General features: G+C 45.5%; 1 protein-coding gene across 1 annotated transcript in view; it reads right to left on the bottom strand.

Annotated features, from left to right (window-relative positions):
* atp10d (ATPase phospholipid transporting 10D) overlaps window positions 1-25,877 on the bottom strand; it is a 95,492-nt gene that overhangs the window by 43,409 nt on the left and 26,206 nt on the right. The window contains exons 5-13 of the mRNA XM_052085666.1: window positions 14,105-14,190; window positions 13,907-14,013; window positions 11,506-11,637; window positions 11,186-11,298; window positions 10,779-11,031; window positions 9,829-10,043; window positions 9,196-9,384; window positions 6,884-7,388; window positions 6,695-6,801 (exon numbers count right to left, since the gene is read on the bottom strand). Of these exons, the coding sequence (XP_051941626.1) occupies window positions 6,695-6,801; window positions 6,884-7,388; window positions 9,196-9,384; window positions 9,829-10,043; window positions 10,779-11,031; window positions 11,186-11,298; window positions 11,506-11,637; window positions 13,907-14,013; window positions 14,105-14,190 (1,707 nt within the window). The remainder of the gene's footprint in view (window positions 1-6,694; window positions 6,802-6,883; window positions 7,389-9,195; window positions 9,385-9,828; window positions 10,044-10,778; window positions 11,032-11,185; window positions 11,299-11,505; window positions 11,638-13,906; window positions 14,014-14,104; window positions 14,191-25,877) is intronic.

Below are 25,877 nucleotides of genomic sequence, written 5' to 3'. Positions count from 1 at the left end.
GAAACTGAGGCTTGCGATGCACTTTTGCAGCCTGTTAACTATCGTAGCTCACACGTACCATTTTAAAGTGCTTTCCTGGGCCCTCCTAGATTCCTATTCTTTGCCTGTGCCCTAGGTGAATTGTACACAAAGCAAACTCTGAATGAGAATAATGACGATAAAAGAGCGCAACGGCTCTGATCACAAACTGCAATTGCAGACTGCAGAGCGCTAACAACTTCCGGTGACGTAATCACGCGCCACCGTAAATTCAAGATTTACCTGCTTAATTTTATTTATTTATTAATGAGACTGATAGGATGATTAGGGTGCAGCGTACATGAACACAAAAAAATATATTACTAACATGTACAAAGACACACAAATGGTTGTTTCTTTTTCTGCTAGACACTCCTCGGATCTACTTGGGACCTGTCTTAGATCAACCTGTAGATCAGGATCGACCTAATGGGCACCCCTGTTCTACAGCTTCGTTCGGAAACGGCAACAGCAACCACCATACTGGTTTACAGAGTGAATGGTGTTTATTTCGGTCACAGCTGCGAGTTTCCTGAACGCAACATACTCATAGCTGCTCTGCCATTGGCTTAGCATCATCCTGGCCGTTGATTGGCCAAGAGGGACCTAACTGTCTATGTGTGTAGAGACTGTAGAGACTGAGCTTTACTGCACCATTGGCTGCATTCGTAGTATCAAAGAAAAAAAAGCCCTTTTGAAACTAACACCTTCAAGCTGAAGTAAAATTTTCACCCCCCTGTAGAAAACTCCACCAGCCACCACTGTATTTAAGCACAGACTGTGTGTGTATAAAAAAAAAATCCTCATCTCACCCCTCGGGTGGTGTCCCTCAATCAGCTCGGGTCCTCTACCAGAGGCCAGGAAGCTAGAGGGTTCTGCGCAGCATTCTTGCTGTTCTCAGCACTGCACATTTCTGGACTGAGATGTCCGATGTTGTTGATCTGTTGCAACCATCATCTAGTTTGGGGGTCACTGCCCCGAGTGCTCCGACCACCACAGGCACGACTGTCACCTTTACCTTCCAGGCTCTCTCCAGCTCCTCTCTGAGCCCTTGGTATTTCTCGAGTTTCTCGCGTTCCTCCTTTCTGATGTTTCCATCACTTGGAATCGCTGCATCCACTACAACGGCTTTCCTCTGCCCTTTATCTATGATCACGATATCTGGTTGGTTCACCATTACCATCTTGTCAGTCTGGATCTGGAAGTCCCACAGGATCTTCGCTTTGTCATTCTCCACCACCTTTGGAGGTGTTTTCCATTTTGACCTTTGGGTTTCCAGTCCATACTCCGCACAGATGTTTCGGTAGACTACTCTAGCCACCCGGTTATGGCGTTCCATGTAGGCTTTCCCTGCCAGCATCTTACACCCTGCAGTTATGTGTTGGATCGTCTCAGGTGCCTCTTTGCACAACCTACACCTTGGGTCTTGTCTGGTGTGGTATATCTGGGACTCAATGGCTCTGGTGCTCAGGGCCTGCTCCTGAGCAGCCAGGATGAGTGCCTCTGTGCTATCCCTCAGGCCAGCCCTCTCTAGCCACTGATAGGACTTCTTGAGATCAGCCACTTCGGTTGTGGTCCGGTGGTACTTCCCGTGTAGGTGCTTGTCCTCCCATGATGGTCCCTCTTCCAGCTCCTCATCCTCTGTTCCCCATCCGTTGGAGCCTTCTCCTTTATGTAATCATGGAGCTTGGATGTTTCATCCTGGACAGTGGCTCTCGCACTTACTAGTCCCCGGCCTCCTTCCTTTCGGCTTGCGTACAGTCTCAGGGTGCTCGATTTGGGATGGAACCCTCCATGCATGGTTAGGAGCTTTCGGGTCTTAACGTCCGTGGTCTGAATCTCTTCCTTTGGCCACCTTATTATTCCTGCAGGGTATCTGATCACTGGCAGGGCATAGCTGTTTATTGCCCGGGTCTTATTCTTGCCATTGAGCTGGCTTCTTAGGACTTGCCTCACTCGCTGGAGGTATTTGGCCGTAGCCGCTTTCCTTGTTGCCAGTTAGAGGTTGCCATTGGCTTGTACTTGTACTTGTAGCTGTCCTCAATGTCTGCTATTGTTCCTACAGGGAGTGAGACCCCTTCAGTGCGGACTACCTTTCCTCTCTTAATCACCATCCGACTACATTTCTCAAGCCCGAATGACATCCCGATGTCGCTGCTGTAGATCCTGGTTGTGTGGATCAGGGAATCTATGTCCCTTTCGCTCTTAGCATACAGCTTTATGTCATCCATGTAGATGAGGTGACTGATTGTAGCTCAATTTCTGAGGCGGTACCCATAGCCTGTCTTGGTGATTACTTGGCTTAGGGGGTTCAGTCCTATGCAGAACAGCAATGGAGAGAGTGCATCACCTTGGTATATGCCACATTTGATGGACACTTGGGTAAGTGGCTTGCCATTGGCTTCAAGTGTGGTTTTCCACATCCTCATCGAGTTCGCAACGAAGGCTCTTAGGGTCCTGTTCACCTTATACAACTCCAAGCATTCAGTGATCCATGTATGTGGCATCGAGTCATAGGCTTTCTTGTAATCAATCCAGGCTGTGCACAGGTTGGTACGTCAGGACCTGCAGTCTTGTGCGACTGTTCTGTCAACCAGGAGCTGATGTTTGGCTCCTCTGGTATCTCTACCAATGCCCTTCTGTGCTTCATTCATGTATTGATCCATGTGTCCACTTATCTTAGCCGCAATGATGACTGACATGAGCTTCCATGTTGTGGAGAGACAGGTTATTGGCTGATAGTTGAATGGGACTGCACCCTTTGAGTTATCCTTCATGATCAGGATTGTTGGCACTTTGGTTAGCCATCCTGGGTGAGTCCCATCCCTCAGCAGCTGGATCATTTGTGCTGCTAGGCGCTCAAGGAGTGCTGTGAGTTTCATTAGCCAGTAGGTGTGGACCATGTCCGGGCCTGGTGCTGTCCAGTTCTTCATATCTAAGACTCTTTCCTGTAAGTCTGCCACTGTTATGGTAACTGGGTTCTGTTCAAGGAGGTTGCTGTGCTCCTCTCTTAGGGTCACCAGCCATTGTGCACTGCTGTTATGTGCAACCTCATTCTCCCATACGCCTTTCCAGTACCTTTGAGTTTCCAGTTTGGTGGGTCAGCTCTGTTGTTAGGACCCTGCCACTGAGCGTACACTTTTGCAGGTTGTGTTGCGAACAGCCTGTTTATTCGTCTGGCCTCATTCTCTTTCGTGTACCGCTTTAGGCGACTGGACAAGGCTTGGAGCCTTTGTTTGGCAGTTTCGAGTGCTTCAGGTATGGTCATCTGGATGTACCTTTTGGGTTATCGGCCTTTTCATCACACCTCTCTGGGCCTCCGTCAATTGACTCACATCTTTCCGGGCCGCCTTGATCTTAGCCTCCAACCGTCTTTTCCATGGTGGGTAACGTATCTCATGGCTTCCATGGTTGCTCTTATAGCCCAGCATCTCAAGGATCACTGATGCTGAAGCGTATATCAGCTCATTGGTTTCCGTGATCGTTACGGTAGGGATCGCCCTCAGTGCTGCATTCACACTTTCCATGAGACTTTCAGGTGGTACTTCACATAGCCGTTGTAATCGGTTTCTAGGTTGCCCAGCTTTCATTCTCGCCATTATCTTAGCTTTCAGGTCAGTTGCTGCCTCGCTCAGCATTTCATTCACTGGGGCTGGCCTCCCAATCTCATCATCTGCATTCATTGGGGCTTGCCTCCCAATCTCTGGTATGACTTCCTCCTCTGATCTGGCAGCCTGGGGCCCTTCACCATGGAACCTGTGTTGTACCTCATCAATCTCAAGTTGTGACAGCAGTTGCCGTTTGTGGATATTGGAACACTGAGCTACTAGTTGTTTTGTTGTCAACCATGACTGTAGGTTTCGAAGTAACCATTTAGCCCACATTCTCTGCATGTAACCCCTCTGACTAGGGTTGTTTGAGTAGTAGCATTCCAACAGAGTCATGTTATCGCATTTCGCCCATCTCCGCTTTGTTCCAGTAGCCCATTTTTCATCAAGGTGCTCTGGTTCCCCAGCACCTGACGCAGACCTTGTTTGGCCGGGCGACGTCTGAGCCGGCATGTCATTCGTTTTATTGTCTCTCATCATTGTATGAGGTAGGCATTAGCGTGAAGGATCTTGCCCAAGGACCCACACTGGATGGTGTTATCTGCTCATTTTTGCCCCAAGCGGGATTCGAACCACCGTCTCCCGTATGCCTTACCAACTGAGCTATCCAGCCGCTATATATATATATACACACACACACACACACACACACACACACACACACACACACACACACACACACACACACACACACACACACACACACACACACAGTATATAGTTACCATTGAACCGTGAAGTAGCGAGGGAACACTGTACAGTATTTGATGCCAACACAATAGCAGTCATCGAAAGAAACCATTCCTGCAGTTAAGTGTGGTGGTGGCAGCATCATGCTTTGGGGCTATTTTACTTCAGCTGGAACTGGAGCCTTACATAATGTGGAAGGAAGCCGACCACAAATAAGCTGGTGCAACAAACAACAACAACAGATGTCTGCAATGAAGCATGCTCGTGCGCAGAGATTCCCCTGTGTTATCTTTTTATAACTGAATTTAATGGAATCTAAAAACAGACAGATGGCAACATTTTTCTTTTCTCCTGTTAATAATAATAATAATAATTCATTTTATTTATAAATGCCTTTCAAGACACCCAAGGACACTTTACAATAACAAAAACACAAAACAATACGGGTTGAGTAGCGGCAGCCAAAACGCGCCAGCGTTCACTCAACCCGAAGGTCAGAAAGAAACCACAGGGGAGGGACGGAGGGAGAAAAAACCCACACTTGAACTACCCTCATTTTGAGGACAATTTCAGTGAGGCAAAAAAACTCCAGCATAAGCATATGACAGTTACAACAGGTCACAAGACATAAACAATGAATAGGGTGAATCAAGGGAATGTATGAGGGACGGGGTAATGGTGGGGGACTAGCGTCCGTGCATGTTTTCATCAGGGGAAGCTCGAGATAGCAGATATTGTTTTGGTAGCAGGCTGCCCAAGAATTTAAGACAGCCTTGAGTCCGTGGCTTATGTCTCTTTAGTGGCGTCGATCAGCCAAATCCATGATTTCAGTCAGTAATTGAACACGGATTCCAGTTTTCTCCAAGTTGTTGACCATCCTGCTGTGAAACCTGCAACAGTTTGTGGTTGAGCACAGTCTGAGTCTGAGTGTTGGACATCCGCGTTAGGCCATCCTGAGACCGGCAGCCTCGTCCAATCGAGCCGCTCCCGTAGGTTGAATTTTCAATAGATCAGGAAACTGCTCACACCAAACAGCAGCATACCTATTATCGGAAGGCCAAAAATGTAGATGTCGTCCAAATCCTCAACAGACAGTGTTGACAGGGACACCATTCTCCGCTTCCTCCAAGGATCTAGGGTGTACCCAGGAACAAAAATCCCCGAGGGGCAAGTAGGCTCCCCACTGCCTGCTCTTCTCATCGAGAAAATGTTGTCGATGGCATTGAGAGACCAGCCAACCAATTCCATGTTTGTTTTTAGGATGAAAATACGACAGGAGGCTAGGAAAAGTCAGACATAAGACAGCACATGGACTGAGTCGCGAGCAGGGAAGGGTGGGGTGGGGCTCGGGGGACAGCGCAGCAAGCAAAAAGCGTCCGCCTTCGTCGAGAGCCAAGCAAGCCAAAAGCAGACACAGCAGCTCTTTTTCTTTTCACTTTCGCAGGGTCGCCATTTTAATTATACTTGTGAATGGTCATGCGTGCAGTGTTCCAATGTGTCACCTGAATTATGTGCAATTATGAACAAAAACTACTTGCGTATCTGCATCTCCAAAGTCCAAAGCCTGTTCAACGCCTCTGGATGCACAATGTAGAATCTAGCATAAAATAGCGACTACTGAGCATCTTCCTGGCATTCCATTGGCTAAAAGGGACCTTGACCGTCTGTGTCAATCTGTGTAGATAGATAAAATGATCAATGAGTGTCTAAGCAGCGTCCCTGTCATTGGTCCCTTGGGCCATGAGGCGTTCCGATAGTTTTATGTAAGTCTGAATCACAGAGAAAACGTGTTCACCACTCGGGTGATCGCTCACTTTGCTGATGTTTGCCTTGGACATTTTCGAAGGATTAAAAGCCGACAAACGCAAACATCTTTGGATCAGGTCTTTGCAAAATGCCAGGCACCCCTTCTGAGAGAGAACATGAACTAAAGAGGGCAAAAAAATGATGAGGACGCAGTTAAAAGTTAAATGACCATCATTTTCATCCTTTGTTTTTTACATTATACACAACTCTCATTTATTGTGCAGCACTCTAATGTAACTAACATGTATTTGTTGCATATTTTGATGCATTTTTATGCTTTATAAAACATTTATGTCAGAATTTTGGGGGGCTTGGAACGGATTAGGGCATTTACATGGAAAATGTGTCCCTAATAAGAAATTTCTTCCAGAACCTAGAGGTAACACTGTATGTGCATATTGTATCAGTGAATTTGATTCATTTGAGCAGCACTGCACATACCTTTTATATCTATGGTATTTAACCACAAGTTATTACAGTTTTAATCACATTTAAAAGCATTACTCCCATTTCAAAATGTAATCAATTTTCATTTCGGAAAAAAAGAGCTCAGACTTCAAGAGCTGAAATACCTTTCTAGCAATGCAAAGAGTACGAAGACCTTCTCTTGCATAGTTGTCTACATGCTTCTGGGTTTGCTCTCTGATATGAATGTCAGTCTCCTGAGCTTGTTCTCCACCTAGAAATCACACATTATACCCCATGGAAAACCTCTTCAAATCATAAAAAGAACTGTATTTGCCTTCCCTTCATCTTATTACCTTTAGGTGTCTCCAAAAGATTCATGATGGCTGAATCAGCCCCCTTTGTCAAGACCACCACTTGTCCTGTGAGAGGGTGGCGGACCACTACAGACATCCTTTTCCTGTTGCAGTCAAAGGGCAGGATGTGGAGTAGCCGGACAGTCATGGCACCAATTCCAGGTAGGTCTACGAGGAAGCTATCTGCCGATCGTCCCCGCAGGGTGCAGTGATACGCTTTAGCTGCATGGACCAGAGCAGCCTCGTCTGGACTCACCGCCTCATACATTAGTTCATTATCTGTGTCATTCTCAGCCCCGCGTTCATTTCTCATGTCCTCCTCGTTGTCACTGGCCCCATTGGAATATGAATTCCGACTATGGAATATGTCATCTGTTTTTCCATGACTGCCTCTGCTCCGAGTAGGTGAATGTGTGGCGAGGGCTGAGAAAAGTGGCAAGCTGGAACGCTGGAATAGCAGTTTGATTCCATCCAGAGACTTAGAAAGTGTTTGTGATTGAGCCGACTGTAGCAAGGAAGGAGGGGTTGACAACATGAGAGAAAGACGAAGCAGCAGACCAAAGCAATTTATGCAACAGAAAATCAATGTTTCAAGTCAGGCAGATACCTGACATATGATTAATTAGTTTTTTTGTCAATTTGTCTCACCTGGAAATTCAGATGTGTAAACATTGACAAAATTTCCAATAAAACATAGCTAGAAAAGTTTTGGAAATTAAAAATATTTACTATTGCTGAGCAGTCTTGAGTTGTAAAAACAATGTCGATGGTAGACATCGCTCACCAGCCCCTCCAACCTCAAGACTGTAGTTGAGCATCAGAGAAGAGCGAGCGTTTCTCTTTGGCTTCTCACGAGGATCCGCATTAGGTCAAGAAAACAGTGTCTTTCAGGTAATATTGGAGGAAGTATATATAGTGATATGTTCGACGAATTTAAATGCAAACCTATCTGAGTTTGAGTTTCGTCACGTTTTCCCTGTGTCCCTTTTCACCCTTTGCCTATCTCTCAAGGTTTTTGTGTCCGACTGTTCTTGTCCTTGTGTTTATCAATCGTCTCCCTCAACATCCCTTGTCTTGTCCAGGTATTACTCTTTAGGGGTGTTTACACGGCAAGATTTGATCCGGTGCTACGCCGGGGCTGCCCCAGTAGAGCGTTCACACATGCAAATTAGCACCGGCGTAGCCACGGAAAACAGCTGCGGAGCAAATACTTGCTTGCGAAGCAGCACCGGTGTAAATTTGCGCGTGTGAACGCAACTGGGTTAAATTTGCTCTAGAGCAAATGCTTGTGAAGAGTTTACGTACGGCGAGAATGCGTTGCATTCGCGCTCTGTCGGACTTCCGTCATGTGTTTGTTTAATAACGACACAAGACTTGGCTGGTAACATCTTTCTTTTTGTAGGAGACTGGACTGTCTCGAAGTTGTTTGTGTAGTTTGTTCCTTTGTTGTGTGTTCACAACCCCCCGGCACCCATATAATTTATTTTGTTATTTCCTTTCTTGATTTTCTGTTTGGCGCATTATGTATTTGCTTTTTTGAGTGTCATTGAAGTCATCGTTGATTTACGTTTTCGGGGGCGGTCACTCTCGAGCAGAAGGCACGGAGACCGAGAAGGAGAAGGACGTGCCTCTCCAGTAGTGGCTTGAGTTGCGTATACATTTTAAAAAGAACTAACACGACAGCTCATTTGTTTTCTGTTGTTTTGCTCCGCTGCAGAAACTGCCGTCTGAACGCAAGTGGGGCTGCACCGACGCTGTGCCGGTGCTGGCACGCTCAGCGGCTTTGTACGTGTGAACGCTCCACACAATTTGCTGCGGTGCAAAATATATCGCAACAAAATACATCGGTGCAGCGCCGGAGCAAATGTGTGCCGTGTGAACACCCCTTTTGTCTCGTCAATTCACTTGTATTTAGTTCCATGGTTTACTCTGCTTTTGTTGGTGTTCTGTCATGTTCCTGTTTGGGAGTCCATTCTCAATTTTTGTTTGCTACTGTATGTCTTGTTTTGAGCATTTTATATCAAATTAGTGGTGATGGTGAGATGAAGCTTCATGAGGCATCGTACCACTTGAGCCAAAGCTTCATATGCACCCATACGTCTGCTGACAAGGTACATGCGAATCACCGGATGCTGAACTGAGAGTATGCAGGGATCGACTGCAGTTTTAAGTTGCAATGTCACAAATCACCGATTTGACTGGGTCTTAAAGCTGCCCTATGCTACGTGAGTTGGTGAAATATTTTGATTTTGAATATTTTACAATGGCCAAAGTGAAAGTCTATGGTGGTTACAAATTTGTTTTTGACTCACATGTTGAGATTGCATGGGTGATGAAACCACCACAGTGTTGCAAATGGCCAATGCGAGGAAAAAGTCTGTAATGTAGTTGAGTTCCAAACTGGATGTCGTCTCAAAAGTTACATCCCCGGAAAGCAGCATCGGAGCGCAAAGCCTGCTCAACTTATTCACTAGGTCGGGGTCTGGTATCACCTCCTTTGCCTGAAACACAAGGTTACAGTATCTTTGCAATCTTCAATAATGAGGGTCAATACTAGCTCCTCGTTTTGCTAAAAGAACAATAAGAGGAGCATATCTCTGAGTGTTTTCAAGCAATAGGATGCAAGTAGAATATTAATAGATGTTCTGTACCGACAGAAGGTGAACTATCAACATGATTGAAAAAGATGATGAATTGAAATCACACCAATAACCATTGCTTCTTGAGTTGTACAATAAACAGAAATGTGATTTAAAAGGATTAGGTTTACAAATTACACTCAAAGGATGTTATCAAGATGAAACTCATAAATTCTCAAGACAAATTTCACAGCCCCCCCTCCCCCCAAAAAATCCCAATACAACTGGTCATTCTGTTTCATGCATGAAATGGGCTAGTGCACAACGTGTTTTAGCGTGCTATGTGTTGGGCTATGTGTAACTCACCATTCGGCTGCAAAAGGCACTGGTCAGAGGAAGGAAGTCATTTGACAGTTGCCTGTCTTCCTCAGACTCAGCAGCGAGTGTGTGAAGGGATAGTGAGCTGCGGTTGCAGCTGAGGGAACGACAGCTCAGAGATTTACCTCTGCAGGCAGATTTTAGAGTTACAGAGCAACCAGCAGCTTCATTCTCCTTTGCCTCGTACATTTCCAGTCGGCAACCTAATAAACATCACACACAAATTCAATGCATGAGCCTTCACTGTCAGGGAGGTGACGTTGCACATCTCAAGAGACAGTTTCTGTAGCCGGGGATCGTACTGCGAAGGTCCCTGACTTTGGCCTACTTCACCTCGTACCTGACCTTTCTCACAGGTGGTGAGCCCATGGTAAGTGTGACGACCCCATGTTGCCTTTTTGGGCTGTGCCTGGCCGGGTCCCATGGGTGCAGCCTTGGCCACCAGGCGCTCGCCAATGAACCCAGCTCAAGAATGGGGCCACAATGAACCACATCCAGGCAAAGGAAAACAGCTTCCATATTTAGTGTTCATCATAAGAGGTCTTTGAGGCATGCTATGTCTGGTCCCTCACCTAGGACACGTTTGCCTTGGTTGACCCTGCCAGGGGCATAAAGCCCCAGAAAGCTTCTTAGGATCATTAGGACACACTCCCTCCACAAGGATAAGTTGAGAGCTCAAAGAGGGCTAACTCTTTTCCTTTAAAACATTTTTTTTTAAAAAGAAAGTTTATTTTGACTGAAAGGGAAACATCGTCAACTAAAATCCACCAACAAAGGAAAATAACACAAAAAAGAAGCAATTACAAAATTAATCAAATGAATAATGCACAGTATTATGAAATTAAAAACAGAGCAGCCATTGCATATTTTACATTATGCAAATTAAGGAGTGCCGCCCTTTTGTCGTTGTAATAGAAATTTTTTAAAGGAGAATTTACCATTTTCCACATGAGGATATTCAATCCCATAAATACTGCAGCGGCGAAACACCATGTTGTTTTCTGTTAGAGTTCCGGTCTTATCAGAGAACAAGTACCGGATCTGACCGAGGTTCTCAGTGATGTTTAGTGCACGGCACTGGATTCTGCAGCCTGCATGCTCATTGTAAAGGTCAAGATCGTTTTGAATGAAGTAGATCTGACCCAGCTTCACAATCTCAATAGACACATAGAGAGAGATGGGAATCATCACCTGTTAATGACATGATATTGTTTAGTGATATCACACAGAGGAAAAAGGTAGCAAGAAATGCATGTGCCTCGTCAACAATCAGACTGTTAATTTTGGTTAAACACTTAGTTGAGTACAGTGGGAACATGAAGAAAATTGAATTTGACCAACTTACTTGCAGCACAATTATCATGGTCCAAAACACATAAAAGCCAGCCAAGGCAGGTGGCATATCTTCATCAACCAAAAAGACTGTATGTTTGAATTGCTTCAACCAGAGTCCATGGCCTGAAAACGAATTGCAATCACAACAGCTCTCCTTAAAGAGGGCAATCATTGTTATGATCTAATTTTTAAACAATGTTAATAATGTGATATTTTCAAATATTGTTTTTCCATGAAGACACTGGCTTATAACAAACTAATGAGACAAGAATGTAAAAAAACAAAAACAAAGAACACCTTGTTTTTGTACATGCCATTGCGAATACACACCTATAGCTGTTGTGAGACACATCATGACCAGCAAGAGCACACACCACAAGATTTCATTGTTTAGGTCTTTTTCCAGATGGCTACATTTATACCTGGGCCCGCTGTTGTTCATCATGGCTTTGGTCTCATGTCCTAAGTCACACAAAAGCAAAGCATATTTGGTTCCTGAGTGGCGTTGGGAAATGGGCTGTCACTTACAGAGCGCTTTTCTACCTCGGGTACTCAAAAAACTTTTCACTCTTACCTCATGCCGATGACGTAGCATCAGGCCATCAGAACATTTTACAACACAGCTGCAGGTAGACCTGAAAATGATTATGTCTAATCCATACCACTTCATCAGTAGATCCAAATAAAATTGTGTTCTATGTACAACAACTATTGCATATGTGGCAGTAAATTGCTATCAATCTATAGTCTCCCTGGCTTTCCTGTGATGGTATGCAATATCCTATGTACACACGGGCTGTTAGAAAATAATTTTAATTACCGTATTTTCCGCACAATAAGGTGCACCAAAAAGCATTCGATTTTCTCAAAATTTGATGTGCCTTATAGGTTGATCAATATTCTGATTTCCTGGACGTAGTACAGGAAATATTCCCATCCCCGGAATTCTATGGAAAGGAATATCCTTCACCCGGAATAAAATCCTATGCATTAACATTTTGACTACGATATTACGTGTTACCGGAACTTGCATAAGCGGAAATTCCACTACCCGTAACCCGGATGGAGGTGGAATGCCGCGGGAGCTTAAATACACGAACCCCCCCCCTCCTCCCCGATGCGACGGAAAAGACACAACGCTAAAACAAGTTTTCATTTCGCGTTTGTCGATCATCAGATTCAAAACGACGACGTGTAAGTGACCTTTTATTGCCGTGCGTTTTACTTTAATTGCAAAAGATTTTAACTTTATTCAATTACGTCGTGTAGATCATCGCATCGAAACGTAGAAGAACTGTAACGACTGGAGCAAATCTACGAAACTTTAAAAAACAAGGCAGCGATTCAACTCCTGATGACAAGCCACCATCCACCAAGGAAGCAATGCAAATGGCAACAAAAATCCTTCAGTATGCACAAGAATTACTAGACATCTGTGATCAACGGGACAGTTACTTGCAACTAGCAAGAAAACTGTATGACACGCAGGCAAACATTGTCATAAACCAAAGAATGCATCCAACAAAACAATCCAAAATACACATTTTTTCCCAAGACAGAAAAAAATAAACATTAAAATACTGTATGTATTTTACTGTTGTGATTTTTTGGGGTTACACCTGTATTGCAGTTTTTGTTATATAAACAGTTTTTGGACAGTATATTTTATTGATTGTGTTGTTACACGTGCATTTTGTCAACATATTTGCAGGTTCATAAAGGACCATGCTCATTTCCCAAATGAGGAATTTCTGTTATCAGGACAAATTGGACAGCGCAAATACGAGTCCGTACTAGAGAATATTTACTGTATTTTAAATGTTCTGTGAAGCACTTTGTTACAGCTGTAGCCGTTGAGAAAGCTCTCTATAAATAAAGCTGTATTGTATTGTTTTGGGATGGCCCAGTGGTCGTCTGGTTGGCGCGTCAACCTCATAGTGCATAGGTGCAAGGTTCACTTCCGGCTCCGGCCTTCCTGTGTGGAGTTTGCATGTTCTCCTCGTGCTTTCATGAGTTTTATCTGGGTACTCCGGTTTCCTCCTACATTCCAACAACACGTGTGGCAGGTTGACGTAACACTCTAAAATTAGGGACAATTTAGAGTCTAAATTGTCCCGAGGTGTGTGTGTGAGAGGCCGGATGGTTGTTCGTCTGTGTGTGCCGTGCGATTGGCTGCCCGAAGACAACTGGGATAGGCTTCAGCACACCCCCGCCCCTTGTGAGGATCAGCAGATCAGAAAATTGATGGATGGAATTATTGTAGTATATTGTATTCCTTTAAGCGTAGCGCCACCTAGTGGATGCATAACACAACCACAGCCAAATATTCTATGCACCTTATAATGTGCCATTGATTGAAGGTGCGCCTTTTACTCCCAAGCGCCTTATTGTGCGGAAAAGACGGTACAATGAAGGAATTATGCTGGAGTTTTTTTTGCCTCACTCAAATTATCCTCAAAATGAGGGTAGTTCAAGTGTGGGTTTTTTTCTCCCTCTCTCCCTCCCCTGTGGTTTCTTTCTGACCTTCGGGTTGAGTGAACGCTGGCGCGTTTTGGCTGCCGCTGCTCAACCCGTATTGTTTTGTGTTTTTTGTTATTGTAAAGTGTCCTTGGGTGTCTTGAAAGGCGCTTATAAATAAAATGTATTATTATTATTATTAAGTCATATTTACAAGTGGTGAGAATAAGACTACTTATTGTTTTTTAATATTAATAACCTGCTATCACCTTACCTGCATAGACCACGATGCCAACCACAGTCTCAGTGTTGCGAATGGTACAACTTCGAAGCAGGAGATTCATATTGTCAAGTCCAGCACATGCTCCACTATAGTGCTCTCTGAGAAAAATGAAAATACAGTAATTTAAAGCAAGGAAATATCACATCAAAAATAATTAGTCATTAATCCAGAGTGCATTATGGTACTTACATAAACCCTCGAAACGTGCAAAGGTCATTGGTGGGATTCTCACACTCAATACGAATGAAGCAGCTCGCAGGGTTAAACTCCACTCCCTTGATGGGGGTAAGACCATTAAAAAAAGTATATCTTAAACAACCTGTCAAGATATTTTCATGATTTGTTTCAAAATACAGTAAATATGTTTGAATCTGAGTGTTGAAACCCTGTACAAACATTGAAAACTATTTAGGGCCAAATTGTTGAGATATGGTGTTTAACTTTTTTTCACCTTCTCAGTTGTCCAGATTTCTTTGGGCGTGGCTAAAACAAGGCCCAGTGACGTGCTTGCTTCCCAGGCATGAGACCTCCTCCACTACATTATATGAATAATAATTATGCATTCTCCCTCAAATGTAATGTGTTTTGTGTTACATGGGTCACAGTGTCTCTGTGTGGACCCACTTACGGCCTGTTGCCAATATGCGAACCAGTGAGCTTGCTAGTTCCCACTAGCTTCTCTACAGTATGCTGGATGTGATTAATAATAATAATAATAATAATAATAATAATAATACATTTTATTTGTAAGCGCCTTTTACAACACTCAAGGACACTTTACAAGCAAGAGCAAACAATAAAACCACAGATAAAATTCAAAATAAAAATGAGATAAATTTAAGTGGAATAAGCAAGTCTGAATAGGTGGGTTTGAGCTGGGTTTTGAATGTGGGAAGAGAGTCAATGTTACGAATATTGGGTGGAAGTGAGTTCCAGAGTTTGGGGGCAGAGCGGCAGAAGGCTCTGCACCCCATTGTGCTGAGACAGGCAGAGGGTAGAGAGAGTATGAGGGAGGATGAAGACCTGAGTGAGCGAGAAGAAATGGAAATCTGAAGAACATCTGATATATAGGGGGGGCAAGGTTATGGATGGCTTTGAATGTTTCAAGAAGTATTTTGAAATTGAGTCTAAGTTTAACCGGGAGCCAGTGGAGCTGTCGGATGATGGGGGTGATGTGGGTGGGTGTTCTCGTAATGATCCAGGCTGCTGAATTCTGAACAATTTGAAGTTTATGGAGAAATTTGAGATGGACGCCGAAAAGAAGTGAATTGCATTCGTCGATGCAGGAGGTGATGAGACTGTGAATAAGGATAGCAGTAGTGTGAGGAGTGAGAGAGGGACGGAGACGGTTGATGTTACGGAGGTGGAAATATGCGGACCGGTTAATGTTATTGATGTGGGAGTGGAAAGATAGTGAGCTGTCAAGGATGACACCCAGGCTCTTGACCTGAGGGGAATAGATACAGTGGAGTTATCAATTGTGAGGAAAAAATTGTCGGCTTTGCATAGGGTGGATTTGGTACCAACGAGGAGGCGTTCTGTTTAATTGCTGTTTAACTTGAGGAAGTTATGGGTGAACCAAGATTTGATTTCTGAGAGACAGTGAGAGAGAGAGGAGGGTGGGAGGGAGGTGTCGGGTTTGCTGAAGAGGTAGAGCAGGGTGTCATCCGCAAAGCAGTGAAAGTGAATACCAAATTTGCGAAAAATATTGCTAGATAATGGTTTTTGGTAGATAATGAAAAGGATGGGACCCAGGACAGAATGCTGGGGAACACCAGAAGTGACGGGGAGGGATTGTGAAGTGAAGGAATTGAGTTGGATGAAGTGAGAGCGGCCAATGAGATATGAATGGAACCAACTTAGGGGGGTGTGGGTGATGCCTATGGTGGAGAGTCTATTAAGGAGGATGGAGTGTGAAATGGTGTCGAAAGCTGGACTCAGGTCAAGGAGGATGAGGATGGAGATAAAGGCAGAGTCTGCTGCCACAAAGAGATCATTTGTGATTTTTATGAGAGCTGTTTCTGTACTGGGACGGGGACGGGACGGAAGCCGGACTGGAATTGTTTATAAAGACTATTACAGGTGAGGTGGGAATGGAGCTGAGAGGCAACAATTTTTTCAAGAATTTTTGAGATGAAAGGAAGGTGAGAGATGGGGCGTAGATTATTGAAGTCATTGGGATCTGAACCGTGTTTTTTCAGGATTGGGGTGACAGCGATTTAGAAGGGGTTAGGAACAATTCCAGAGGACAGAGAGTAATGAATAATGGCTGAAATGAATGGAAGTAGAAAGGGCAAGCAGGGTTTGACCAGAACTGTGGGGAGGGGATCTAGCTGACAGGGGGAAGTCTTGGATTTGATGATGAGATCTGAGATTAATGAGGGATGGGGGAGTTCAAAAGAGGATAACAGTTGGCAGGGGAAAGGGTGGTCAAAGGGGGGGAGTGATAGAGAGGAGCCTAGGTGCTGGTGGATTTTGTTGATTTTTTTTCAATGAAAAATAGGAGGAGAGCATTGCAAGTGTCAGAGGAATAAAAGTGAGGTGTTAGGGAGGTGGTATTGTTGAGTGATTCTGTTCCAGAGAGAGAAGAGAGTCTTTGTATTTCTGCCATTGGAACAGATGAGTCCAGAGTAGTATTGTGATTTTGCCTGTGATATGGAGTCCTTGTCCCCTCCGTGAGTCGTCACCTTACCGTGGTGGAGGGGTTTGTGTGTCCCAATGATCCTAGAAGCTAAGTTGTCTGGGGCTTTATGCCCCTGGCAGGGTCACCCATGGCAAACAGGTTCTAGGTGAGGGGCCAGACAAAGCACGGCTCAAAGACCCCAATGATGATCGAAATAAATGGATCTAGGTTTCCCTTGCCCGGACGCGGGTCACCGGGGCCCCCCTCTGGAGCCAGGCCTGGAGGTGGGGCTCGTTGGCAGGCGCCTGGTGGCCGGGCTTACACCCATGGGGCCCGGCCGGGCACAGCCCGAAGAGGCAACGTGGGTCCCCCTTCCCATGGGCTCACCACCCATGAGAGGGGCCAAAGGGGTCGGGTGCAATGTGAGCTGGGCGGCAGCCAAAGGCGGGGACCCTGGCGGTCCGATCCTCGGCTACAGAAGCTAGCTCTTGGGACATGGAATGTCACCTCTCTGGCAGGGAAAGAGCCCGAGCTGATGTGTGAGGCAGAGAATTTCTGACTGTAGATAGTCGGACTTGCCTCCACACACAGCCTGGGTTCTGGTACCAGTTCTTTCGAGAAGGGTTGGACTCTCTTCCACTCTGGAGTTCCTCACGGTGAGAGGCGCAGAGCAGGTGTGGGCATACTCATTGCCCCCGGCTCAGTGCCTGTACATTGGGGTTCACACCGGTAGACGAGAGGGTTGCCTCCCTCCGCCTTCGGGTGGGTGGACGGGTCCTGACTGTTGTTTGTGCATATGCACCAAACAGCAGCTCAGCATACCCACCCTTTTTGGAGGCCTTGGAGGGTGTGCTGGAGAGTACTCCTGCTGGGGACTCCCTTGTTCTGCTGGGGGACTTCAATGCTCACGTGGGCAATGACAGTGATACCTGGAGGGGCGTGATTGGGAGGAACGGCCCCCCCGATCAGAACCCGAGTGGTGTTTTGTTATTGGACTTCTGTGCTCGTCATATGTGCACTTGGGAAGCAGTGCACCACTAACACTGTGTACAGTGGGGATGGGGCGCTGCTGACTTCGACTCGGGACGTTGTGAACCGGTGGGCAGAGTACTTCGAAGACCTCCTCAACTCCACCAACACGCCTTCCTTGGAGGAAGCAGAGCCTGGGGACTCTGAGGTGAGCTCTCCTATCTCTGTGGTTGAAGTCACCGATGTGGTTACCTGCTGACCCCAAGTGGAGGAGTTCAAGTATCTTGGGGTCTTGTTCACAAGTGGGGGTAGGAGGGAGCGGGAGATCGACAGGCGGATCGGTGCAGCGTTTGCTGTGATGCGGACGTTGTATCGGTCTGTCGTGGTGAAGAAGGAGCTGAGCCAAAGGGCGAAGCTCTCAATTTACCGGTCGATCTACGTCCCAACCCTCACCTATGGTCACGAGCTATGGGTCGTGACCGAAAGAACGAGATCCCGGATACAAGCGGCTGAAATGAGTTTTCTCCGCAGGGTGTCCGGGCTCTCCCTTAGAGATAAGGAGAGAAGCTCACAGTCATCCGGGAGGGGCTCAGAGTCGAGCCGCTTCTCCTCCACATCGAGAGGAGCCAGATGAGGTGGCTTGGGCATCTGATTTGGATGCCTCCTGAGCGCCTCCCCGGTGAGGTGTTCCGGTCATGTCCCACTGGGAGGAGACCCCGAGGAAGACCCAGGACACGCTGGAGAGACTATGTCACCCAGCTTGCCTGGGAACGACTCGGGATCCCCCGGGGAGAGCTGGAAGAAGTGGCTAGGGAGAGGGAAGTCTGGGCTTCCCTGCTAAAGCTGTTGCCCCCGCGACCCGGCCCCGGATAAGCGGTAGATAATGGATGGATGGATGGATGGAGTCCTTGTAGGCGGATAGTTGAGCTGTGTAAATGTCCTTGTGAGCAGAGAGAACAGTTTTTTTTCTGTAAAGTCTTTCAAGCTGCCGGGTTTTGGATTTCATGGAACGGAGATAAGGGGTGAACCAGGGAAAAGACCGGGTAAAAAAGACAGAGCAGGACTTGACAGGAGCGAGCGTATTGAGGATGTTGATGAGACCAGAGTTATATCGGGAAGCCAAATCATCAGGAGTGGAGTCTGTGTCCAGAGTCAGGGTGGCGATCCGTGAAGTGAGAGAATCAATGTTGATTACAGACATTTTAGCACATACTGTATGAACATACCATTTGAGTGACACGTTACAGTCAAGTGGTGCGTTTTCAGCCTATTCAGTAGACATGCACATGGTGTCTGAAAGCTTAGGTTTAGGGGGTCTAAATGTGTCACCATTTTTATCAAACTGCACCCGAGGACGTCCTGGTGCCAAGTGCACCTATGGATGCCCTTATGTCTGAACACGGTGTTCGTTATGGACAATCCGTGACGAACACAGTCTATAACAGAATACCAGTAGGGTTCTGATATGGGGGGGCGGGGGGGGGGGGGGCGTGTCTCCCAATCACGTCCTTCCAGGTTTCACTGTCATTGCTCACATGAGCATTGAAATTCCCAAGCAGAACAAGGGAGTCCCCAAGGGAAGCGCTCGCCTCCGCACCCTCCAAGGACTCTGAAAATGGTGGGTACGCTGAACTGCTGTTTGGTGCAGTGGCACAAACAACTCAACTCAACTGTATTTATATAGCACTTTCAAACAGCCATCATTGCATACAAAGTGCTGTACATGGAGCAACTAACATATAATAATAATACATTTTATTTATAAGTGCATTTCAAGACACCCAAGGACACTTTACAACAACAAAAAACACAAAACAATACGGATTGAGCAGCGGCAGCCAAAACGCGCCAGCGTTCACTCAACCCGAAGGTCAGAAAGAAACCACAGGGGAGGGAGGGAGGTTGGGAGAAAAAACCCACACTTGAACTACCCTCATTTTGAGGATAATTTGAGTGAGGCAAAAAACTCCAGCATAAGCATATGACAGTTACAACAATGAAGACGGTGAATCAAGGGAATGTATGAGGGAGGGGGTAATGGTGGGTGACTAGCTGCCGTGCATATTTTCATCAGGGGAAGGTCGAGATAGCAGATGTTGTTTTGGTAGAAGGCTGCCCAAGAATTTAAGACAGCCTTGAGTCCGTGGCTTATGTCTCTTTAGTGGTGTCGATAAGCCAAATCCATGATTTCAGTCATGAATTGAACACGGATTCCAGTTTTCTCCAAGTTGTTGTACATCCTGCAAACCCGCAACAGTTTGTGGTTGAGCACAGTCTGAGTGTTGGACATCCGCATTATGCCATCCTTAGACCGGCAGCCTCGTCCAATAGAGCCGCTCCCATCGGTTGAATTTTCGATAGATCAGGAAACTGCTCACACCAAACAGCAGCATATCTGTTATCGGAAGGCCGAAAATATAGATGTCGTCCAAATCCTCAACGGACAGTGTTGACAGGCACACCATTCTCCGCTTCCTCCAAGGATCTAGGGTGTCCCAGCAGCAAAAGTCCCCAAGGGGCAAGTAGGCTCCCCACTGCCTGCTCTTCTCATCAAGAAAATGTTGTCGATGGCATCGAGAGACCAGCCAACCAATTCCATGTTTGTTTTTAGGATGAAAATATGACAGGAGGCTAGGAAAAGTCAGACATGAGACAGCACATGGACTGAGTCGCGAGCAGGGAGGGCTGGGGTGCCAAAGAATACAAGTGAGTTTTGAGGTGGGTTTTAAAGATGGGCAGCAAGGAGACTTGCCGAATGTTCAGTGGAAGGTCATTACAGAGAGACGGACCAGCAACAGAAAAGGCTTGATCCCTTCTGATCCTCAGTTTAGTTCTTGGTACTTCTAATAATGTCTGGTCCGCAGGTGTGTAGGGGCGGATGAGCTCACAGAGGTAAGGTGGGTCAAGGTCATTTAGAGATTTGAAAACAAATAATAGGATCTTGAAAATAACTCTACAATGTATAAGGAGCCAGTGAAGGGATGCCAGAGTAGGAGTTATGTCCTCCCTCTTACGAATACCAGTCAAGAGGCGAGCAGCGGCATTCTGGACCAGCTGAAGGCGCTTAATGGAGGACTGGCTCACTCCAAAGTAAAGGGCATTGCAGTAATCGGGATGTGACGAAGGCCTGAATTACTGTCTCAAAGTGTTCATGAGAGAGGAGAGGTTTTACTTTGGCCAGCTGTCTAAGGTGAAAGAAGCTGGATTTAATAATGGCACCAATTTGCCGGTCAAGTTTGAAATCACTGTCCAGTTTAAGACCCAGGTTTGAGACTGTTGACTTAAGATAAGGGGACAGGGGGCCCAAGTCTACCAAACAGTATCACCTCTGTCTTCTTTTCATTGAAATTCAAGACATTTTGTGCCATCCAGGTTTTAATTTCTTTCAGGCAGGATAGAAGTGGCCTTAATGAGAAAGTGTCTTTTTTGCTCAGTGGGACGTAGATCTGACAGTCATCTGCATAGCAGTGGAAGGAAATACCATGTTTCCTTAAGATGGAACCCAATGGGAGCAGATACAGTGAGAACAGCAGAGGCCCCAGAATTGAGCCCTGTGGAACACCACATGACAGAGGAGCAGTACATGACTCAGAACAGCCAAGGCTGACATAAAAGGTTCTGTCAGCTAAATAGGACCTAAACCACTCAAGAGCGCTACCACCAATGCCCACCAAGTGCTGCAAACGAGTCAGCAGAATAATGTGATCCACTGTATCAAATGCTGCAGTTAAATCCAATAAAACTAGACACATGTAGTCCAGTCAAGACCTCTTCCCCCACACGAAGCCGGGGCCTATCTCATCCACTGGGGTGAACCCCAATGATCATGTGCTAAGCAGGGGTTTAGTAAGTTTGTTCACACCTGCCCTGGCATTCTCATTTTGGGCAACTCCAGAGCGAGTCTAAACCCCGTCGAGTGGACTGGTACCAGAACCCAAATTGTGTGTGGTGCTGAGTCTAGTCTAGTCGGGAAATCTCTGCTTCGCTCACCAGCTCACGCTCATTCCACTCCCGTGAGCTAGCTTCTGAAGCCAATGATGGGAAGTCATACACGGTCTCCACCTTTGGTTGCTTCCCAGTTCACAGAGCACATAGTCCCTTTGGCCCGTCCCACAGGTGGTAAACCCATCGGAAGTGGGACCGTTGTCCTTTCGGGCCAGGCCCCATTGGTGCAGGCCCGGCCACTGCATGCTCACCAATAAGCCCCATCTCCAGGCTTGGCTCCAGAGGGGGCCCCCCCAAGTTACCCGCTGCCAGGCAAGGGAAATCGGAATCCGATATTTGTATTCATCAGTTTGTGAATGTTTATATTATTTTAAAGTAAGTTAAAAGACCTTAAAAATGAGTGCCATTATTACTATAAAAAATAAATTAAGTGGAGTATGTAACAGGTCTACAAAAAGGTCTCTTGGAGCCATATGCTAAACCTAACATGAAGTCCACCATTTTAACTTTACTTTAAAATTTGGCATCACTTTGACAACAAAAGCTGCTGTAATTTGATCGACATGATCAGATCTTGTCAAGATTTGACACATTTGATAAGTCAAGGCATGAAGACGTCTATTAACTTACTTTAATCCGAGTGGTAGTGCTATCGATTGCCTGAAGAATATGTTTTTACTCCTTGATGTTTTTCTCCCAGTGGGTTCACCAGATTGACTTCATATTTGCTCAAAAGTGTATTTAGGCCTTAATGATATTGCAAAACGAAGTTTGTGAATTTTCGTGAAGTTGTTGGGCTGGCAACGCACTGTTCACACTGTTCAAGAAAACAATGTTACGATTGAGGGTCTAAACATGCATGAAAACTCATGAGATTTAGCAAACACATTAGGTCTAGCAACAGCATCAATATTTTAGGTTATTGTGAGATTTTTTTTTAAATGGCTCAACAACGCATCCGATGCATTTTTAGCGAAGCAGACCTGGTTGTACATGTCACCTAGATTGTATATGTAACGGCCCAAGACCTACAAAACAAATTATCCTGGAGCCATAAGCAAAAGCTAACAGGATGTGTGCCATTTTTAATTTCCTTTCATGTTTGGACACATTTTTTGGCCTTTTATAGAGGTCACAGTTTTATAAAGTCCTACAAATTTCATCAAATTGTCTGAAAACGGTGGTTTCATACTAAAATGTCCATATGGCCAGAAAGGCAAAGCTTTCCATTTTACCTAACACAGTTGCTGGGGCGCTGTTTGCCAAGAAAATGATTTGAAAATGTTTTTTTTTTGGTCTTAAAAACACTTGATAACAAGTGAAACTTAACATACATATTTTTCTGGGTCCTGAAGAGCCATGTTTCCTATTTTTTCTGTTTCTGTAGTTACAAAACTGCTTTATTTTGGAAAGCGAATGTTAAAGGCACATCGGATGATGTTGCGTGAGACAATTCCTGTTTAGCATTTTACGGTGAAGTTCTGAAAGATGAACGGCAGCTTCGTGGTCAAAGCCAAGCTCAGGATGTGTATTGTATGGAAATGAATGCAAGATTATTAATTAGTGTGATGTGTTCACCGAGAATTTACATTTGAAAGACGTGACAATTGTTTACGATGAGCATTAACGATAGCGATTAGTGCATTACGTAGCGAACGGTAGCAATACTAGCGTAGTCAGGCATTTGTTACGTAGCAGAAGTGGGGCACATTGTTTTGCCATGTTTTATTTTTAGAGATGAAGGTCCTTTGTATTTTCACGGAATTCTGGATTTTCAAATGCTCATGAAATTGCCGGAAATTAATCTAGATATTAGTGGACAACATTGAACGAACATGCGTTTGAGTTTTTGTTTTGCTTTCATGAGCGTAGCCATTTTGAGGCACGAACAGTCAGAACAGTAACACCCCACCCCCTCGCATTCTCATGGCCTCGCCATGTCTCTGAGATTTCAAAATTTCTGCAAGAACTGAGGCCACAAAGGTTGCATGTTTGCACACAAAAGGCAGATTAATCATTGAATGTTGAGTATTTGAATAGCGTTTTGTGTAAACTAATTCATGCGAGATCGGCCAGGTATGGCCCCAGGGCAATGTTCAAACAGGTAACAGGCAAGCTGACATAAGATAAGAAAACCTTTATTAGTCTTGCAATGGAGAAATTCCTAATTCACAGCAGCAAAGTTATGAAAGGAAGAAGTAGAACAACAAAATATAGGAGCTGCTGGAAAGGCAGCCACTCTGGCGGCGCCATTTTGAAGTCAAAATAACAAAAATAACACAACACATAGGACACAGACAGTCGTGCAATCTTCACCACTTTTCTGCATACACTTTGTTGTCTGAAGCAGTTATAGATGAAAGAGGAGAGGATCAAACTGTCCTTTCACCAGTGGATCAGAGACGTCAGGCTGAAAATGTGTACACGTCTGCTACAAGCTAAGTTTTGAAAGCAAACACAAAGCTGTAGCATCCATTGACGAAAAGAGATGAGTTCACTTCTCCTGACCCACGTAATCTGCTTCAAACTCCAAGCCGCGACTCCCAGTTCCAAATCCGCATCGGCGCTCCGCGCTAACGGTTCTTTCATCTCATCGTCGGCTCCTCAAGCCTTAAATCCATCCAGCCGCAGACCGTTCAACAGCACCGATCTCTCTGCCAAACAAAGCGGGGCTGTGAAAAATGCTGCCCATTACAGGCGCAAGACACAAGCGCCCCGGGACTGTCTAGCAACGACAGTTAAATGGCGCCGACATTCCTCCCAGTCAAAAACAGTGCTGGTATACCCATGCTGCCGAGAAGGCGCAACCACCAAGCACAGAGTCTCCTCCTTGATGAATGTTGTGGCCAAAAAATGCTGAAAAAAGTCCACATCAGATCCACACGACATAACAACAAACACAAAGTGAAAAAACAAAAAAAAAAAAAAAAAAGCAAGGCTCATGAGAGCACCGACGGCTGCCTACTCAGCCGCCATCTTGACTTCCACAGACATGCGTGCAATATATGTGAGTTTTAGGAACATGTTCAAGTTGTCATGGCTTCCGACTACATTAGAAAGGTCGACAAACCTGGTAAGTCAGTTAAAATTAAAAAAAATTAAAATCCTCGTCTCACCCCTCAGGTGGGATCTGTCTCCCATTAAGCTCAGGTCCTCTACCAGACGCCAGGAAGCTTGAGGGGTCTGCACAGTATCCTTGCTGTTCCCAGCACTGCGCTTTTCTGGACTGAGATGTCCGATGTTGTTCCCGGGATCTGTTGAAACCACTCATCCAATTTGGGGGTCACTGCCCCAAGTGCTCTGACAGCCACAGGCACGACTGTCACCTTTACCTTCCAGGCTCTCTCCAGCTCCTCCCTTTATCACTTGGGACTGCTCCATCCACTACAACCTCTGCCATTTATCTATGATCACGATATGCGGTTGGTTTGCCATTACCATCTTGTCAGTCTGGATCTGGAAATCCCACAGAATCTTCGCTCGGTCATTCTCCACCACCTTCGGAGGTGTTTCCCATTTTGACCCAGGGGTTTCCAATGCATACTGCACAGATATTTCGGTAAACTATGACAGCCACCTGGTTATGGCGTTCCAGGGAGGCTTTCCTTGCCAGCTAACTTACACCCTTGCAGTTATGTGTTGGATTGTCTCAGGTGCCTCTTTGCCAGTGATGTGTTCCTCGAGCTGGTCCTTAGCCTCGAAGACCGGCTCGAGGACCGAAGGGCGGTCCTTGGTCCTCGGCCTTGGACTCGGAGTCAAGTCCTTGGTCCTTGGCCTTGGCCTCGGAGGCAAGTCATTGGCCTTGGCATCGGGTTGCCGGTCCTCGGACACAACGAGGGATTAAAGCCTCTAATCCTTCGTCCACAGGTATAAAGTGGGCCAGAGGACCGCAAAAATCATAAAGAAATCAAACCAAATCCATCCAGGGAAACCCACGTTGAAGACTTTCTATGGCACTTTAAGAGGGGCTGCCACTGGACATTCAGTACGTGTAAAGAGCGGCATCACCGTTAGTTTTAATCATGGTTCGTTCTGTTCGCGATCAGCAGTTTAAATAGCGTGTAAAGCCTTTCTGTAACATTGGTGTCTTTTATTTAGTTATTTTTGCACAGTCGTCACGTTTGTGCAGTCGCACTAGAATGTTTGTTTGTACCAAGTAATTTGCGTTACAGCTGGAGTCAATAATGTCGGCACTCCACTTCCGGGTTTGGCCGTTTGGATTTGGAGTCCTTTTGCTCGATTCCAGTCGTTTCCGTGGCGTCATTTAAACGGTACCGAAAAATAGTTTAACCATAAAAGTCAACACACATGAGTTGACTGTGTTTTTCCCCCTTAACAAAATACTAATTTTACCAAAATAAATACTAAACATGAAAATATTATTTTCATTTTTACAATTCCCTTTTTCACATCCCCTCTGAAATC

Source organism: Hippocampus zosterae, chromosome 14, assembly GCF_025434085.1.
Source record: "Hippocampus zosterae strain Florida chromosome 14, ASM2543408v3, whole genome shotgun sequence".
Classification (NCBI taxonomy): domain Eukaryota; kingdom Metazoa; phylum Chordata; class Actinopteri; order Syngnathiformes; family Syngnathidae; genus Hippocampus; species Hippocampus zosterae.
Note: the sequence above shows the minus strand (reverse complement) of the source record. Positions and strands in the feature narration are given on the sequence as shown.